This window comes from Peromyscus californicus, unplaced genomic scaffold (assembly GCF_007827085.1).
Source record: "Peromyscus californicus insignis strain IS unplaced genomic scaffold, ASM782708v3 Scaffold_6__1_contigs__length_162567912, whole genome shotgun sequence".
NCBI classification, from domain to species: domain Eukaryota; kingdom Metazoa; phylum Chordata; class Mammalia; order Rodentia; family Cricetidae; genus Peromyscus; species Peromyscus californicus.
The window spans coordinates 128,339,103-128,357,525 of record NW_026294584.1 but is presented as its reverse complement, the minus strand read 5'-3'; the positions used below and the strand labels follow the sequence as shown (position 1 = coordinate 128,357,525).

The 18,423-nt window shown below is 42.8% G+C and overlaps 1 protein-coding gene across 1 annotated transcript in view; it reads right to left on the bottom strand.

Annotated features, from left to right (window-relative positions):
* The window catches only part of Fancd2 (FA complementation group D2), a 70,146-nt gene that overhangs the window by 22,071 nt on the left and 29,652 nt on the right, over positions 1-18,423 (bottom strand). Inside the window, exons 18-31 of the mRNA XM_052721240.1 lie at positions 16,349-16,458; positions 14,098-14,158; positions 13,318-13,437; positions 12,515-12,588; positions 12,073-12,216; positions 11,276-11,376; positions 10,352-10,467; positions 8,451-8,559; positions 7,009-7,119; positions 6,403-6,512; positions 4,552-4,695; positions 3,195-3,311; positions 1,815-1,943; positions 1,094-1,212 (exon numbers count right to left, since the gene is read on the bottom strand). Coding sequence (XP_052577200.1) covers positions 1,094-1,212; positions 1,815-1,943; positions 3,195-3,311; positions 4,552-4,695; positions 6,403-6,512; positions 7,009-7,119; positions 8,451-8,559; positions 10,352-10,467; positions 11,276-11,376; positions 12,073-12,216; positions 12,515-12,588; positions 13,318-13,437; positions 14,098-14,158; positions 16,349-16,458 — 1,565 coding nt within the window. The remainder of the gene's footprint in view (positions 1-1,093; positions 1,213-1,814; positions 1,944-3,194; positions 3,312-4,551; positions 4,696-6,402; positions 6,513-7,008; positions 7,120-8,450; positions 8,560-10,351; positions 10,468-11,275; positions 11,377-12,072; positions 12,217-12,514; positions 12,589-13,317; positions 13,438-14,097; positions 14,159-16,348; positions 16,459-18,423) is intronic.

The window sequence follows — 18,423 nt, the reverse complement described above, 5'->3', positions numbered from 1 at the left end:
AGAGCCAATACCCACTTCTGGCCTTTGAGGACACAAATACATATACACATAATTTTAAAAATGTAAAAAAAAAATATAAAAAAAAAACATTGTTTCTTTAGAGACCCAATCAAGAGTGGGGATGTAACTCAGTTGGTAGAGTGCTTGCCTATCATGCATAAAGTCCTGGGTTTCATCCCCAGCACCATATAAAAACCAGGTAGGTGGCACAGGCCTGTAATCTAGCACTCAGGAGAAGAGGAAAGATGATGAAAAGTTAAGACCAGGCTCAGCTACAGAGCAAGTTCAAGGCCAACATGTGAGCTGCTGCTTTAAAAAGCCCATCAAGTGCCACTGCCTCCCTGGTTCCCCAGATAACCAGGATTTCAGCTTCACAGTGCTCACTCTTTCACCACATCATCTGAGACTTCCTTACAATCACTTAAGGTACTTTAACAAATTAACAATCGCTCGCGCTCTCTCTCTCTCTCTCTCTCTCTCTCTCTCTCTCTCTCTCTCTCTCTCTCTCTCTCTCTCTCTCGCTTTTTCTCCGAAATAGGGATTCTCCAAGTAGCCCTGGTCATCCTGTAACTCATTTTTGTAGCCCAGGTTGGCCTGGAATTCAGAGGTCCGCCTGCCTCTGCCTCCCAAGTGCTGGGATTAAAGGTGTGCGCCATTCAGCTAACAGTTTCTCTTTTTATTAAGTAATAAAAATTATTTGAATTTTTAGGTGGGGTGTGTGCCTCTGCTATTCAGTCTGGTCTCAAACCCCCACGTGAGCTCAGGTGATCCTTCGGCTTCAGCCTTCCCAGTAGCTGGATTACAGACATGTACCACAGGCTGGCTCCTCTAGTTCCTACAGAATGCTTGCTACAAGAAACCAGAGTAAGAGGTTGAGACTTGTCATATCAGGTCATCAGTACACCACCTAATTTATCGAACTGCCTATAACACTGGCTCCATACGACTCAGTGGGTGTACAAGATCAAATGGAAAAGAACAAAGGGCCACAGTAAGGAGGGCTGGACTCGTTTCCCTCCCTTCTTCTCTCAGGGGATAATCACAAGTGGGAGCAAGCACACACACACTTCCCCCTTGGGCACTTCCTACCCACCAAGCAAAGAGAGCATGAAGGATCTGCAGCAGCCTCTGGTAGCAGGAAGACATGGTGTGATGCTCCTGAGCGTTCACTCTTGGCTTGTCGTCCACACGGAGATCTTCAGCACCTGAGCACTGAAGAGTAAAGCCTTCAGTCTGGTCCCTCCCATGACTGTTCTCACTCCTCTTCAGTATTTCTCAGTTAGAAAGGACTCTTGGCAATTACTTACAGACCCACAAAGCTAAGCCTGCCTGTAAGTTCATTTGTTCTTTTCTTTTTTTGGTTTTTTGAGACAGGGTTTCTCTGTGTAGCTTTGGAGCCTGTCCTGGAACTTGCTCTGTAGACCAGGCTGTCCTCAAACTCATGGAGATTCGCCTGCCTCTGCCTGAGTGCTGAGATCAAAGGCATGTGCCACCACCACCTGGAAACTTTTCATTTTTTTTTCTCCTCTTCCTTTCTCCTCCCCTGCCTCAAAAGCTTCAAAGCCTGCCTGTCCAGCCACTCTGGACATTCTTGCACCCTCTCTGAAGACCACGCTCAGCCTATGCAGCTGTTCATAGACTTCTACTGCTGAGTCTGCCTGCTTGCTCCCCTGGCCTCTAACTCAGAGGGTATAACTCTCTCTCTTCCTCTTACCTCTTTCCTCCTGCTTCTCCTCCCAGAGCTACCTACACACGGGAGCTTGCCTGCCTGTGCTTACATGGTTTCTTGTCTTATAATAAGACAGTCTTCTGACCTGGAAGTAGTTGTGAATGTTCTCCAGATGGTTACACATTGGGGTTAGCAGTTGAACAACACAATGAACAATGTCCTGGACAGATCTCTGATGAAGATGTGAGAATCCAATATTACGGCTTCCTTTATTCTACAATAAATCTCAGAGTTATAAGGGGGAACTGGATAAATTCTTTAAAATTAATCATCATTTAAGTGTTTAAAGTTGTGATTCCAGATAGAAGCAGATAGAAGAGGTAATTTACTTGCCTAAGATAATATTATAACAAAGGGATAAAAATGATAGCAAAAGAAAAAAAGAAACTTCACTTCGTTTTAAATCTCTGAGAGAATGGATTTTGTAGAGACAGAACAGAGTTCGATTCAAAAGTATAAACATGGGGCTGGAGAGACAGCTCAGCAGTTAAGAGTACTTGCTGCGCTTGAAGAGGACCCTGGTTTGTTTCCTAGCACCCTTAGGGTGGTTCCAGGGGGATGTGACACCCACTTCTGATCTCTGTGGTTACGATAAGCACGTGGAACACACACACACACACACAGGAAAAATACTCATACACTTAAAATAAAAATAAATCAAAAAATCTTTTTAAAAAGTATAGACTTGCCAGGCATCAGGTGATGTATGCCTTTAATCTCTGGACGGTGTTAGAGGCAGGAGGATCAGGACTTCCAGGCAATTCTCTGCTACATAGGAAATTCAAGTACAGCCTTGGGCTATAAGAAGAGTGTCTCAGTAGACCATCATAACTAATGAGTTTGAGCTCATGTATAGAGAACAAATAACACACATATCCATATTTTACCATCCGTACAACCCAAGGGCTTCCCCAATGCTAGGTGCTTTTGTTCTTTCTATACATATCTGAGGCTCTGGCCTCTCTGGCAGCCAAGTTCTATACTGAATTTTATACATGCTTAGATTGGAAGGCTACCAAACCTGAGGCTACAGGTATAGCTCAATGGTAGTCTAATAAAGTTCTGGGTCTGAGCCTCAGTACTGCAGAGAAATGAGGGGAGACCTGAGAAAGGTCACGATTCAAAATGTTTAGGACATTTAGAAATAAATTTCATGTTTAGGGAGTCTCTTCAATTTTCTGTTTTAAACACACAGACACAGACACACAGACACACACAGACACACACACACACACACACACACACACACACACACACACACACACACACACACACAGTGTGAAGGATCCAGCCTCAACCTTTAAGTATATTAGACTACACTACAGCCCAGCCTGTGTAGGGCAAAGCAACTTCAATCTGGTAATAGAAATGCCATCAAGTTACCTAGGAAATTAAACATAACACCAGGATACTCAGCACTAGCATCTACTTGTTTCCAAGTTTTCTAAGCCCTATCTCTACTAACCTTGAGGAAGCAGATTCTCTTGGCAAAAGAAGGCGTCAGTACATTCTCTAGCTTCTGGGAAAGATCTTCCAGCAAGAAAAGCAGCTCGGCGGGCCCAAGCTGTACAACTTCTGTGGCCTGTACCATAGAAGACGAAGACTAGCTTCAATCACGCCCTATTCCCAATCCTTTTGGGGTTCTCTTGTTCATCCCTCCCACTGTGAAGAACTGAATTTGACCTTTAATTAAAAGAAGGAAACAGGGGGCTAGACAGCAGGCTGAGTGGACAAAGCACCTGCCACACAAGCACAAGGACAAGAGTTCAGATCCCCGGCGCCTGTTTACACAGGTGGCAAGGACTTCGCCCACTCAGCCATCTCCCAGAGTCCTCAGAGGCTACATCTCCTTCCACTTTTTCACTACTATTCACTGTGGAGAATCATTCTGTAAGTACATGGCAAGAGACGGAATGGGTGAAATGTCCCACCTAGATTGCTCATTCAATACCTACTTACGGAGAATCTTCTATGAGCAGATTGATGAAGAAAAACTTAAAAAGGTAAAAATTCACACCATTTAAAATATTTTAGTCTGGAAAAATCCCATTCTCTAATGGAAATCCTTATCAAAAGTTACCTTCTGTGAAAATAATCTCTATTGTCAACTTTACTAGGAAGAACACTCTCTTGCTGAAGTTCAGATGTGAATACAGTGTGGAGCACTCATCTCTACATCCTCTATTCCACCTCACTGACTGAAGGCAAGCAGCATACTGTGTGTACTACTGTCCTGCCAGTGTGTCTAGGTCAGCAGTCAACATAAAAACAGCCTCTATTAGTATCTACTTGATGCTGAACAGATGTTGTGAAAACGGAAAACAACAGTGATTCTTTAAGTCCTAAGAGTACTACCTGGTAACCTGCCAGTAAGGATCCCAGAACCAGTTCTGTGTTTTATAACCTCTGACACGCTGAGAAAACCTGTGACTTGTGAGCAAGAGGACAAGGATGACTACTCACCACTGCACTCGTATCAAGGCCTCTGAAGTCAGAAACCAACCTTTCCTTTTCTGTCTTCCCCTTTCGTCTGTCACTCCTCTCACAGAGGGCCTCACACTGCTGGGCGAGTACTCTGCCATTGAACAGTATTCCCAGATTTTAACTTCATTTTTTGCTGTTTTGTTGAGACAGAGTGTCTCTATGTTAGCCCTGGCTGTCCTGGAACTCACCAGGCTGGCCTCGTATCTGCCTGCCTCTGCCTCCCCAGTGCTAGGTTTAAAGTCACGTGCCATGACACTTGGGCCAACTACTTTAAGTATCTGTGTTCTTGAAATATGAACCTAAAAGGCTAAGTTCTGGGATCCTAGACTGTCACTTACTTCAGTGTGCATTTCAGTGTCTAAGATGAACTTGGTCACAAGTCCAGAATGTAGAATAGAGAAGACCTCAATGTCCAGCTCTCGGAAAAAAGCACGGTAATTCTGCAGCGACACAAATGTCTTTCCTTCCTTCCCCGTGGACTCCTGCGGGAAAGGGTGGAGCAAACAAAAGTACTAAAGTCTCAGATATCAACCTAATTACAAATATTTTAATCTAATTTTTTTTAATTGTGTGGGTAGGTGGGTGGGATATACACATGTGAGTGCAGAGGCTCTGGAACCCACTGAAGCTGGAGCTACTGGTGGTTGGAAGTTACCAAATGTAGGTGCTAGAAACTGTCTGAAAGAGCAGTAAGTACTTTTAACCATTGAGTGATCATCTCCTCATCCAGCCAAATTTAATTTTAATTAACATGCTAAAGTACAATACACATTCATGTTTGATAAAGTTATAATTTCTTTACGTCATCACATTCCTGTCCCCAAATTCTCTAACTACCCCCTAAGCCAAGGCACTTGCTAGAGTATAGCAATAGAAGCCAACATCTTCGGTTGTTTCTACTTAAGGATGAACTGCTAGGTAAATCAAAGAATGTGAGATGGTACAGAAGGCGGTGAGCTTAAAGGCTAGGATGATCTGGTTTCAAACCTTAGCTCAAGTGTATGTCTTTTGTGGCTTAACAACTTTTATGACATTTTACTTATTTTCTGTGTTTGTTTGCATGCCACGTACATATGGAGGTCAAAGAACAATTTGTGGGAATTGGTTCTCTCCTTCCACAGTGTGAGTTCTGGGGATTGAATTTAGGTCATCAGGTGTGACAGCAGGTGCCTTTACCGTTTGGCCATCTTGCTAACTATATTTCGTTTTGTTTTTTTGAGACAAGGCCTTGCATGTAGCTCAGATGGCCTCAAATGTATGATCATTTTCCCGCCACAGCCTCCCTCCCTCTCTCCCTGCTGAGATTATAGGCATGCACCACCACACCCAGGTAACTAAGTTTATGGTCTGGGGAAAAAAGGAGAAAGGCCACAAGAAGAATGTATAAAAGAATATCATGCTAGGCATGGAAGTACATGACTGCAATCCCAACACACAGGACACTAAGGCAGAAGGACCACGCGTTTGAGATCACCCTGGACTACGTAGTGAGACCCTGTCTGAAAAACCCAAGGCACAGGGCAGTGTATTATAAGACATAATGTGACAACTACTATAAATCAGAATTCAAAGTACCACAGGGGAGCAAAACACAGATGTAAAATATGCAGAAGATAGTTAGAAAAAGCAGCCATCTGTGCAGCAGAAATAAGACTGTTCTACTTTGACTTCTGTGGCTATGAGAAAACACTCTCATCAAAAGTAACTGGGAGGGGAAAGGGCTTATTTGGCTTACCCTTCCAGTCATACTCCACCACTGAGAAAAATCAGGGCAGGAACCAAAGCAGAAACCATGGAGGAGCAATGCTTGCCAGCTTGCTCTCTAGCTTGCTTCTGTTCATGCTCAGCTAGCTTTCTTAAACAACCCAGCCCTACCTGCCTAAGGATGGTGCCACCCATAGTGGACTAGCTCCTTCCCCATCAATCATCAATCCAGACAATCTCTCAGAGACACTGTCACAGGCCAATCTGATCTGAGCAACCTGTCAACTGAGACTGCCTCTTCCAAGGGACTGTACATGGTTTCTAGTGGGACACAACAACCAAGGATTTAGAGAACAGTGCAAACTCTTCTAGTTGAAGGTCATTCATTTGCCTCTCTCCCCATTTCTTCCCTACAAAACATACGAAGAGTAAGGCCAGCCTTATTCGCACTGAGCAGTCACAAACCTCTGTCACATTTCCCATACCTTATCTACTTGGCTTCTACCAGATGGCACCATGTCATATTCCGAAGTATCTTCTGTTAGAAGTGTTTCAGTGGAGGATGCTTTGCTATCAGCTTTTTGTTTCCTCCCCCCTATAGTGCAAAAGAGAAAAATGACTTAAGTAATCAGCAAGTGCGTTTTGCCAAATAGAACTCCCCAAGAAGGGAGGAAGAAATTTTATGATTCAAGCTACACAACATTACACACCTTCCAATGAAAGGTTTGATGGCACGATTTTTCTAATTACTGTATAAGCACCGCTCATCAACCAACTGTGCCACTGGCACGCTGAATTTTTTTTTTTTTAACTTTCTCCTTTTTTTTTTTTTTAAAGATTATTTATGTATTATGTATACAATGCTCTGTCTGTATATACGCCTGCACACCAGAAGAGGGCACTAGTTCTCATTACAGATGGTTGTAAGCCACCATGTGGTGGCTGGGAATTGAACTCAGGACCTTTGGAAGAGTAGCCAATGCGCTTAACCTCTGAGCTATCTCTCCAGCCCCTGATCTTTTTAAATACTAATGTCATGATACATATAAGCCAATGTGGCTCAGATAGGGACAAGATAGGAATGTACTCACCCATTTTTCCTTTGTTTCTGTTTTTTGTTGAAATAGCAGAACTGCTCCAAGGTATCTTATCTAAAGTATCCAAGTCAATGTTTGCGAAAGGTGGAACATAGTCTGGGATGACTGAAACAGAGCAGGAGTAATGAATACCAAGTACAGGGATCCAATTATCTGAACACCTAGAAATAGGCTTCCAAAATCACCACTGCAGCAGCTAATGCCAGTCATCTGATGTGGTTTGGGCACAGTGAAATGGAACTTAGAAGAATATTATATTATAATAACTGATTATGATCAATTAATACAAAACCATTTTCAAAAAGAACATGAAATAGCCAACCAAACAAAAAGAAACTAAAAATAAATCACTTAGAAATCCAAAGATATTAAGATTTGATGACATAACTTTTTGTTTTACATACCGTTGTTTAAGATGAGGGCCTGAAGAAGGCCTATTCTCCCTAGAGAATTAAGCTGGCATTTTTTCATTTTGTTTTTGTGCCTGTCTGTCTCTATTTTTTTTCCCCCGAGACAGACGGTTTCTCTGTGTAGCTCTGGCTGTCCTGGAACTTGCTCTGTAGACCAGGCTGGACTCAAACTCACAAAGATTCACCTGCCTCTGCCTCTCGAGTGCTGGGATTAAAGGCATGCGCCACCACTGCCTACCTGTCTCTATAAGATAGGGTCTCACTATGTAGCCCTGGATGGTATTGAACTCATAGAGATCTGCCTGCATCTGCCTCCAGAGTGCTGAGATTAAAATTGTGTGACATTACACTCAGCCCTAAGCTGGCACAAAAAAAATTTTGTTATTAATGTATATGAGTACTTTGCCTATGTGTATATCTGTGCTCTACATACATGCCTGGTACTCACAAGGGCCAGAAGATGATGTTGAATCCTGTGGAAATGGAGTTATAGACAGCTCTGAGCTGCCTTGTGGGTACTTCAAATCAAACTCTTCTAGAAGAGCAGCCAGTGCTCTCAACTGCTGAGCCATCTCTCAGCTAGTGCTAGAAGCTAGCATTTTAAATCAACCAGTTAAGAGTCAGAAGGAATAAGAAGACATTCATCTTTACTGCTGGTTTGTGACTATATTTAATAAAGCAAAGGTTAGCTGGCTGTGGAGGCAGAAACAGGTAGATGTCTATGAGCTAGAGGCCTGCCAGGTCTACAATTCAAGTTCTAGGATAGCCAGGGCTACATAGAGACACTCTATCTCAAAAAACTAAATAAATGGCCAGGCAGTGGTGGCGCATGCCTTTAATCTCAGCACTTGGGAGGAAGAGGCAGGTAGATCTCTGTGAGTTCGAGGTCAGCCTGGTCTACTCATTGAGTTCCAGGACAGCTAGGAATGTTATACAGAGAAACTCTGTCTCAAAAAGCAAAAACAAAACAAAACAAATACATAAAGGTACGCTGATAACTGAGGCTTAGGGCACAGTCCTTCTTACCTGCCAAGTACTTCTCTAGGATTTCCTGAAGTTCCACAAGGTCCTTTAGCCGACTAAGGACTTTGCCCTTCATCTCAGGAGATGTCTGTTGGCAGAAGGCATTCACAACCTGCAAGGCACAAATTCTGTTCATACGTGGACATCAACCTCATTTGCTTTACTTTGCTGGGGATGAAATGTTCTTTTACTACACTAAATATTTTTTTTTAGTATAAAGCATATGAGCCTGGTATGGTGGCTTATATCTACAATCCCAGTAGTTGGGACACTGAGGCAGGAGCATCACCATGAATTTGAGGCCAGTCTAGTCTACATAGAGAGATGCAGACCAGTCACTAAGACCGTCTCAATCAAAAAAACATACAAGGAAGCAGATATATCTGTGTATGAAATAGTGTATCATAAAATGTGCTAATCTGCAAGAAAATGAAAAAGTCTCACAGACCAGACTGGTTTTAAACTCAGTATGTGGCTGAGGATGACCTTCAACTCCTGATCCTCCTGCCACAACTTCCCAAGTGTGGGAGCTAGAGACAGGGATCTGTCACCACACACGGTTATGTGGTGCTGGGGATAGAAGCTAGGGCTTCATGCATTAGTGTATAACAGACAACTCACAGCTGTCTGTATTCTAGCAGTCTCCATAAAAGAAAAGATACAGATGGATAAAACTTTAATGAGCATATGTAAATGAAACTGTAAGAAATAATAACAAAGTATGCAAGAAGTCTAAGATGTGCCTTTGTTAACAGAAAAAGGAGAGCATTTCTTCCTGAAGCACTTGTTTAGAAACTATTTAAAAGTTGATCTAAATTCAGAAAGACAAAGTTTAGGAGGAAAATCTGAACTAATAAAGAAAAAATTATTTTTAAAAAGATTTTTAAATTTTTATTTGTGTGTGTGTGTGTCTATTTTAATGTGCACATGCATATGGGCGACCTTGAAGACCAGAAGAGCCTGGAGCTGGAGCTGCCCTCAGTTGAGCCTCCAAGTGCAGGCACAAGGAATCAAACTCTGGTCCTCCAGAAGAGTAGCACAGCGATCTCAGCTGCTGAGCTCTCACTCCAGTCCCACAGAATTTCAAAGGATAAAATGACAATAAAATCCTACTTTCTACAATCCCATTTGGAAATTATGACTCAGTGACGGGAAACAAGCTAACATAGACTGTAATACAGCAGTGTTCTCCCTGGGCCAAAATGCAAGAAACCTGATTTTAACCCTACTTCTATGTTCTACTTGTTATGCAATCAGGTAGACGATCAGACAGCATGCACTTCAGCAAATCAAGTCTTACTCTATCTACTTCCCATGTCCCTTTGGTGGGGTCGGTAACCTTTCTAAGCTCTTCTGTCTTTGCCCATAAAGCGGGAGCTGTTGCACAGATATGAAGTACAATATAACCAAAAGGCAGAGGCAGCAATGAAACGCCGCCGTTACCAACGTCCACAAACACCCTCTGAAAAGGAAACTGAGTCCAGAGAGTGAACAGAGGCCCGGGCAATAGGAACAGGACTTCCCAGCACAGAGGCCATGCTATGGAGAAGTGGGAACGCAGGCGGCCTGGAAAGCCAGCTACACAGTGAGTGTTCTAAGTATTCTGACTGGGAACATCAGGAAGTACAGATGGTCAGCAGGGGTGGGATACGTCTGCCAGAGAAGCACAGGCAGTGGTGCTTCAGGGGGACTTTTAGGGAGTTTGTAAGAGCCAAGAAAAGAGTTTTCTTTTAAGGGGTGGTGGCGCACGCCTTTAATCCCAGCACTCGGGAGGCAGAGGCAGGCAGATCTCTGTGAGTTTGAGGCCAGCCTGGTCTACAGAGCGAGATCCAGGAAAAAAAAAAAGAGAGAGAGAGAGAGAAACTACAGATAGTATAGTGAAACATTGCAGTAATTCTGCTCACCTCTCTGAACCAGTTGAAAGTAAGGAACGTGAGTGAACACATAAGTGAACGCTCTTTAGCAGACATGGACTCCAGTTTCTCTCCAGGTTCCAGGTCGGGGAGGAACAGAGGACAATCTGAGAAAGAACAAATGTCCCACCTTCCTTTAGTTCAAGGAAGAAGAACATGGGTCCTGCCCCCACAGCTACCTGCTTGCCCCTTAAGCTCCTATTTGAGGGCCAAGCTTTGTTTTGTCTCAAAAATCCTTCCACGTTAGTGTCAAACGAATACCTTTACCCTATGGAGGTCTGCTGGAAACAGCACTTCTGAAAGGTAAATATGTCTGGAAGGCTATGGGGTAAGGCCATTTTTGCTGGCTATAACTAGGTCTCTAGACAACAGAGAGCATATAGCTCTTCTTAAGACTTAAGGTGTTTATGTCCGAGATGAAACAGAATTCTACTATGTGCTTATGTATACAAAGCAAAAACCAACATAGTGACTCCTGGAGGTGAGTAATCTAGGGAAAGGAAACTCGGGCCTGTGGAAACAGTGTCATGGTTCACGACAAATTCCTAAGCAGTCTTCCTGTAAAGGCCAATGGTCACAAACTGTGTGATGATGCTGTACTGTGTGATGATGCTGTACCCCTCTCAGATTTAAACTAATGAAAAGTAAACACATACAAGTGGGAGACCAAAAGAAAAGAGAGAAAAAAAAGTAAAGAAGAAAAGAATGGGGAAAAGAAAAAGTTTACCATACAGCATTCAGCAACCATTACAAAGAGAATGACTGGTTCCACGTAAGCTCTTTTGACTGAAATTCCATTATTACTGCAATTCTCATCTATGAAGTTAGAAAATTCCACCTCACATATACAAGTAGGCCCTTGCCTACTTTTACCAAAAGACCACAATGAAAGGATCTGAGAACTGCACCCCATACCTAAGAGACCATCAATCTCATCCAAGTTTCCATTATGTTGTCTTGCCACACAAAGTCTCAGCAGCCGAAAATGGGAAGCCAGGCACAAAGGAGACATTGATCTAGGAAGGAAAAATCCACTCCACTTAGTACCACAGTCATATTAATCCAAATCTACAGGAGCCATTTTTATAATTAAAGATAAACAGCAAGCACTCAATGAATGCTCAGGAAACAATGGCCTAAAGTGCAAGAAGGCAAAGGGTATGAGTGGTGGGTATGAGGCAGAAGTAGGAAGGAGGGAGGCAGAGGCAGCAAAGGATGTTCATGGGAAGAAAGAAAAGGGCAAGGCACAGCAAACAGCCTAGTGTGGTGTGTGCTGACTGTCAGGGCAATACAAACCTCAGTCCCAGGGACCAAGAAGAAAGGAATCTGACTGAGTCCCTCTAATAACTCCAGATACAACCTTTCTCAGAAGAAACACTTTGATGCAAGGACTCCACACATTAAAAGAACTATGAAATGGGGCTGCTGAGATGGCTCAGGGCTAAGAGTGCCTACTGCTCTTGCAGAGAACCCAGGCGCAGTTCCCAAAACCTACATGGTGGTTCACAGCCACCTATCACTCTAGCTCTGGGGGAGCCAACATATTCTTTTAACCTCCATGGGCTCCTACATGCATGTGGTGCAGATATATGCACTTAGGCACACACTTAAATAAATAAATTCATCCATTCATTAATATTAAGAGACTTTTTTTAAAACAATAGGATTCCCCATGAACATTCAAAATACCAACAGAATGAAAAAGCACTAACTTTTGGCTTGATTCTTGTGAAGTCACTTGACTTCCATCTTCTGCAAATTCCCGAAGGAAGAGTGGTAGGAGGTTGATGACAATACCATCCTGAGTGCTGTATTCTTCCAGTCCATAGAGAGCTTTCACAGGAAATGGAAAGTCACTGTGAAGAGAACCCAAAATCTGATGTCCCAACTGGGAAGAGAACAAGGCTATGGGGGAAATCGCTGGAACAAACCAACTTCAAGCAAAGACAAGTATGGGAAGAAGCCATAAACAGAGAACAAGTGGGGACCTTCTCGGCAGTTCTACAGCTGGGTACAGGGTGTTAGGGCTGGGGCGGGTAAGCTATAGGGGCAGACTTGACTCGAGGGCAAAAGTAGTGTGGAGTTTGTATTAGCCACTGAACTGATACAACTTCTTCACCAGTAGAGCCAACCCAGGAGGTAAACAGTACTTACCCTTCTGGAACAGCACAGAAGTCCACCACAAAGGCATCTTGGAAATCATTAAAGATGGTCTGCCCAACCCATTCCTTCCGGGTGCAAACAAGAATGGTGCAGTGAGGGGCACATTTGCTACTATAACCCTAGATAAACTACCACTAACCTTTCTAAACCTCAGGCTCCTCATTTCTAAAAAGGAAATAGTAACAGACCTCCAATACTGTAAAGGAGATAATGTACAAAAAGTGCTTCCCCCGGTGCCTGGCACAGAACAGGGCTGTCAAACAAATGGTGCCAATCACCAACAACCTTCTTGTCATTTTACAGTTACATCATCATTATGTGGAGGAGGCTCAGGAGAGCCCTGAGGTGGGTGGAGTGGAACAGCCTCCCAGCTAGAATGCAAGAGCTCACACTGCAACAGAGAGAAAGACTTAATGTATCACAAAGAAGCTCTGATGCTTTGTTGCTTTAAGAAAAGACACTTGGGGGCTGAGCGGTTAGGAGCACTGACCGCTCTTCCAAGGACTTGGGTTCAATTCCCAGGACCCACATGGCAGCTCACAACTGTCTGTAACTCCAGTTCCAGGGGACCTGAAGTCCATGGAAAAACACTAATGCATATAAAATAAAAAAGAAAAGACACTTGGATGCTCACACCAGTCATTCCAAAACTGGGGATGAAGATGTAGGACTACAGCTGGTTCAAGGGCAGCCTGGTCTTTATAAAAGTTCTAGTTAACCAGGGCTACACAGTGAGACCTTGTCTCAAGAACTAGCTCCCACTTGTCACCCCCAAAGCAAGACACTGTTCTTACCAGGGTTTTTGGAGCCAACTTTCTTTCTTGGATCAGGTTGGCAAATTCATCATGATAAAGAGAAGAGGCCCAAGGAGAACGCTCAGTGCAAGAATGAACCAGTTGTAGCAATGAAGTCACCTGCAGTCGGTGGAGAGAAGGGCTGTGACTCCTGGGCTACCCACCCTTCCTAAATTTGTCTCTGCACTCCATAGTAAGTTCTCTCCAATCTCACGGCCAAAACTCAGCAAGGCACTCCTGAGCCTCTTCTGCAGTCTGTCTCTTTCCAAGCATACTTCATATCCAAAGCCAAAACGAGGCTGGAGTGACAGACTGAGGTATGGACAGTAAGTATGGAGGGAGAGAGACAAGTAAGACGAAGAACACTGGATGTGTCCTAGAATGAGAAGGAGGGCATGGTATCCCATGCCTATAATCCTAGCAGTTAGGAGGCAGAGACAGGAGGAACCCAGCAAGTTTAAGACCAGCCTAGTCTACACAGTTAATTCCAGCCCTAGAGCTACATAACAAGACCTTATCTTTAAAAATAAATAGTTACTTGAAGATATTTTTTAAAGGAAATATACAAAATACTCCAGCCACAGACGTAGCTCAGTGGTAGTGTTTGCCTAGTATACACAGGGCCCCGTAATCCATCCAGCATTGTAAGAGAAAAAAAAAAAAAAAAAAAACCCACACTACTTCTGGTAAAACCGCAGTGACAAGCAGCAAGCTCTGAGAACTGGCAAACAAAAAAAACTGGCAAAAAAAAAAAAATCTGACTATGTTATAGAAACTTACCTGTGTACACTCTTCAGTGCTCAGGTCAGCTCTCCTCTGGGTTGAATTAGATGGCACAGTTCTAGAAACAAGTAATTTTAACTTCATTTTTGTAATATTTTATAATAATTGGCAGTAAGTTTAAGAGTCCTGTGTTCTTTCAGACAAGAATAGACACAAGTGATATTCCAATGGCACAAGTTTTATTTATTTTCGTGTTTCTCTCTAAACACTGAAATTTAAACACCCGAAACTACTGAGACTTTGCTTTCTTCCCTTTCACAGACTGTAGCACTCATTTACATGTAAATAATCTTCTTTAATGATAGATTTCCAACCATGTGTAGGTAAAATTAGAAGATACATAATGTAATATTCTTGCATTGATAAAATTTATCAAAGGTCTAATTTAAAATGTGGATATTTAATGAAAATTTGAAATACATAAGGATTCCTCATTTAAAAAGAAAAGAACAGACACAAAATTTCATGAAGGCATGAAGAACTATTTATTTTCTTCATATAAAATGTAGGTTACAAGCCGGGCGGTGGTGGCGCACGCCTTTAATCCCAGCACTCGGGAGGCAGAGCCAGGCGGATCTCTGTGAGTTCGAGGCCAGCCTGGTCTCCAAAGCGAGTTCCAGGAAAGGCGCAATGCTACACAGAGAAACCCTGTCTCGAAAAACCAAAAAAAAAAAAAAAAAAAAAAAAAAAATGTAGGTTACAGTGAAATATGATCACCCCCCTTTTTTGAGACAGGGTCATACTAGGCGGCCAGGCTTATGTCAGACTCCTGTATGCAAGTGATCACTCTGCCCTAGCACCTGAATTCTGAGGATTTTGTAAACAAGACAGACCAACCTCTATGAATTTTAAAGGGGCACACTAAATTAGTAACGATAAGAGAATTTTTTTTTTTTTTTTGAGATGGTAACCTGACCATGTTGCCCAAGCCATGCTCACTCCTGGCATCAAGTGAGCTTCATTCCATGTGCCCAGCTAAATAAAACATTTCTTCAGTATGTAGAACTCTCTGGGCATTGTCCAAACCAATGAATACTCTTAATAACTCTACAAAGTAAATACAATTAGCATTTCACAGTCGTGAAACTACACAGGCAGAAGCAGAATAAGTCGCCCAAGGTCATTTAGCTAATAATGGAGCCAGGACTGGAGCCAGACAAGCAGTATGGTCAGTGAATATTGTTAACCAACCCACAGCAGCCTCTTCAGACTGCTCTTCTTCCCTTTTTCTAGGTATTAGGCTGATTCTAAGGACATTTCCTGAGCTCTTAGGAATTCCTGACAAATCATTTCCAAGAAGCATGAACTGAACTGTACTGTCAGTTTAAAATGACATACCATGAAGCCCCAGCTGGTACTTTTTAGATGCTATAACTGAAGCATCTAAGAGCACGTAAGGAGGGAATCCACAAAGTAATTGTATTTGTACCAAACATGAAGCTCCAGACAGGATTAATACAGCAATAGAGAGCCTAGGTCAGAAGCAGATTCTAAACAATGAATTTCAGGACCAAGTTTAGCCTCTGTGGAAAGATTTCCAGCACCATACCTCTAGGAAACACTATAATTAATAACTATGATGTAACTCTATAAAAACTGTACATGATATACACAGTCAAGATTAGAAGAGAATGGGCTAGGCAGCGGTGGCCCACACCTTTAACCCTAGTACTTGGGAGGCCGAGACAGGTGGATTTCTGTGAGTTCAAGGCCAGCCTGGCCTACAAAGTGAGTTCCAGGACAGCCAGAGCTGTTACACAGAGAAACCCTGTCTCAAAAAACAAAACAAAACCAAAAAACCAAAAAAAAAAACCCCCACAAAAAATCAACCAACCAACCAACAAAAAAACCCAAAAACCACACAAAAAGGGGGAAGAGAGTGGGTTGCAGAAATGGGCCAGCAGTTAAGAATGTGTGGGTTGCTCCTGCAGAGGACCTGAGTTCAATTCCCAGCACCCCCATCAGTCAGCTACCATCTGCCTGTAACTCCAGCTCCAGGATGATCTGACACCTTTAGTCTCCAGAGGTACCTGCACTCATGTGCATATACCAGTCTACAAAAACATAATTAAAAATAACAAAAATAAATCCTAAAAAAGATTAGAAGAGAACATGGAGAAGAAGCAAGACACGTTTACTTCTTCTCACACAGAGAATGTCCCAATTAGGATAATGGCTGCATACGTGCTTGTAAGGCACCACCCTGCCTGACTGATGCTGAGGTACAGAAAGCAGACTCTGTGAGTACCTGTCTTCCGCCATGATGCCGGCCATGGTGACTGCACCAATGATCCCGATGAGCTTGTACTTGAACACAGTGCTAGAGAGCTGCTTTCGTATCACCAGGTGCATTTCATCCTGCAATGTATTCAGGACAGAGAAAGAAGAGGCTGGAGTGACATACCACTACTGGAGCTACATTCCATTCTCTAAGTCTCAGGTAGAAGATGGGAAACGGTTTTAAAGTTCAGAGACCAATTATACAAAGCTCCCAGAACAAGGCACACACATCCAGCAGCAGCTGTTAGTCCTGCCATGGCAGCTGCTCTAGGACATGAGAATCACTGTGGTGTGGCTGCACAGCTACAGCAAGATACAATAACCTATTTTTAAATATGTTGATTTTGTGTGTGTGTGCGGGGGGGGGGGGGGGGGGGGTACACCTCGTGTGCAGGGTAGGGGTATGGAAGTCAAAGGACAATTTTTAGGAGTGGGTACATGATCAAACTTAGGTTGTCACACTCGGCAGCAAGTTACATTACCCACTAAGCAATCTTGGTGGACCACAACAAACCATTTAGAAATAAATTTAATCAGGGAAGCAAAATATTTACACGTTAAAATCTATAAGACACTGCTGGGCATGGGGCATAATTCTAAAAACAGAACTTGAGTTTGAAGCCAGCCTTGGCTACATACAGAAAAATATTGCTGAAAGAAACGAATGGACTAAATAATGAAAAGATATCCCATGTTCTTGCATTAGAGAATTTGATATACACCATGAAAAATTGTCTCTGTCAAGGCGCCCTCTGACTGGTTTAATAAAGAGCTGAACACCCAGTAGCAGGAGAGGATAGGTGGGACTTCTAGGCAGACATGAACTCTGGTAAAAAAGAGAGGCGGGATTTCACCAGCAAGACATGGAGGAAGTCAGACATACAGTATGGAGGAGAGGTAACAGGCAACATGGCAGAACGTAAATTAATATAAACGGGCTAATTTAAGTTATAAGAGCTAGTTGGGAACAAGCCTAAGCTAAGGCCAAGCTTTCATAATTAATAAGAAGTCTCCATGTCATTATTTGGGAGCTGGCAGTCCAAAGAAAGTTCGACTACAGAAGACAATGTTATTCAGGGATTTAATGCAATCCCTATCAAAATTGTAGCAACATTTTTTTTTTTTTTTTTTTTTTTTTGCAGGAATAGGAAATGTCAGACTTTCAAAGTAAGAATGTAAAATGGTGTAGCTGCTCTGAAAAATTTTGGTGGCTCCTCAAATTGTTAAATAGAATCACCAAATAACTCAGCAATGCTATCTCTAAGTACACACTCTATAGCTGAAACTGAGGCTCAAATAAGGACCAGCACACAAATGCTCATCACAGCATTGTTCAAACAGCTGAAGGTAAAAACAACTTGTGTTCATCCTTGGATAAATAAAAGAACAAAAGTGAGATACACAGAAAATGGACTATTCAGGCTCAATAAGAATGAAGGAACAGGATGTTTCTACACATCCTGTAACACTGAGTGAAAACAGACAGACACATACTAGATGATTCTACATATGTCAGTACCTAGAAAAGGAAAAGAGACTGGAGATTACCAGCCCAGGATAGTGGAGAAGCAAGGGATTATTGCCTCATTGAGTACCTTTCTGCTCAGAATAATGAAGCAATTCTGAAAATGGACAGTGGTTATATTTGCACAATGTGAATATTCCCAATGCCACTGATATATTTAAAAATAATGAAAATGAGCCGGGCGGTGGTGGCGCACGCCTTTAATCCCAGCACTCGGGAGGCAGAGCCAGGCGGATCTTTGTGAGTTCGAGGCCAGCCTGGGCTACCAAGTGAGTTCCAGGAAAGGCGCAAAGCTACACAGAGAAACCCTGTCTCGAAAAACCAAAAAAAAAAAAAAAAAATGAAAATGGCCGGGCAGTGGTGGCACACACCTTTAATCCCAGCACTCAGGAGGCAGAGGCAGGTGGGTCTCTGGAGTTCGTGGCCAGCCTGGTCTACAGAGTGAGTTCTGGGATAGCCATCCAGGGCTATCCAGAGAAACCCTGTCTCAAAAAAACCACAAAAAAAGAAAAGAAAAT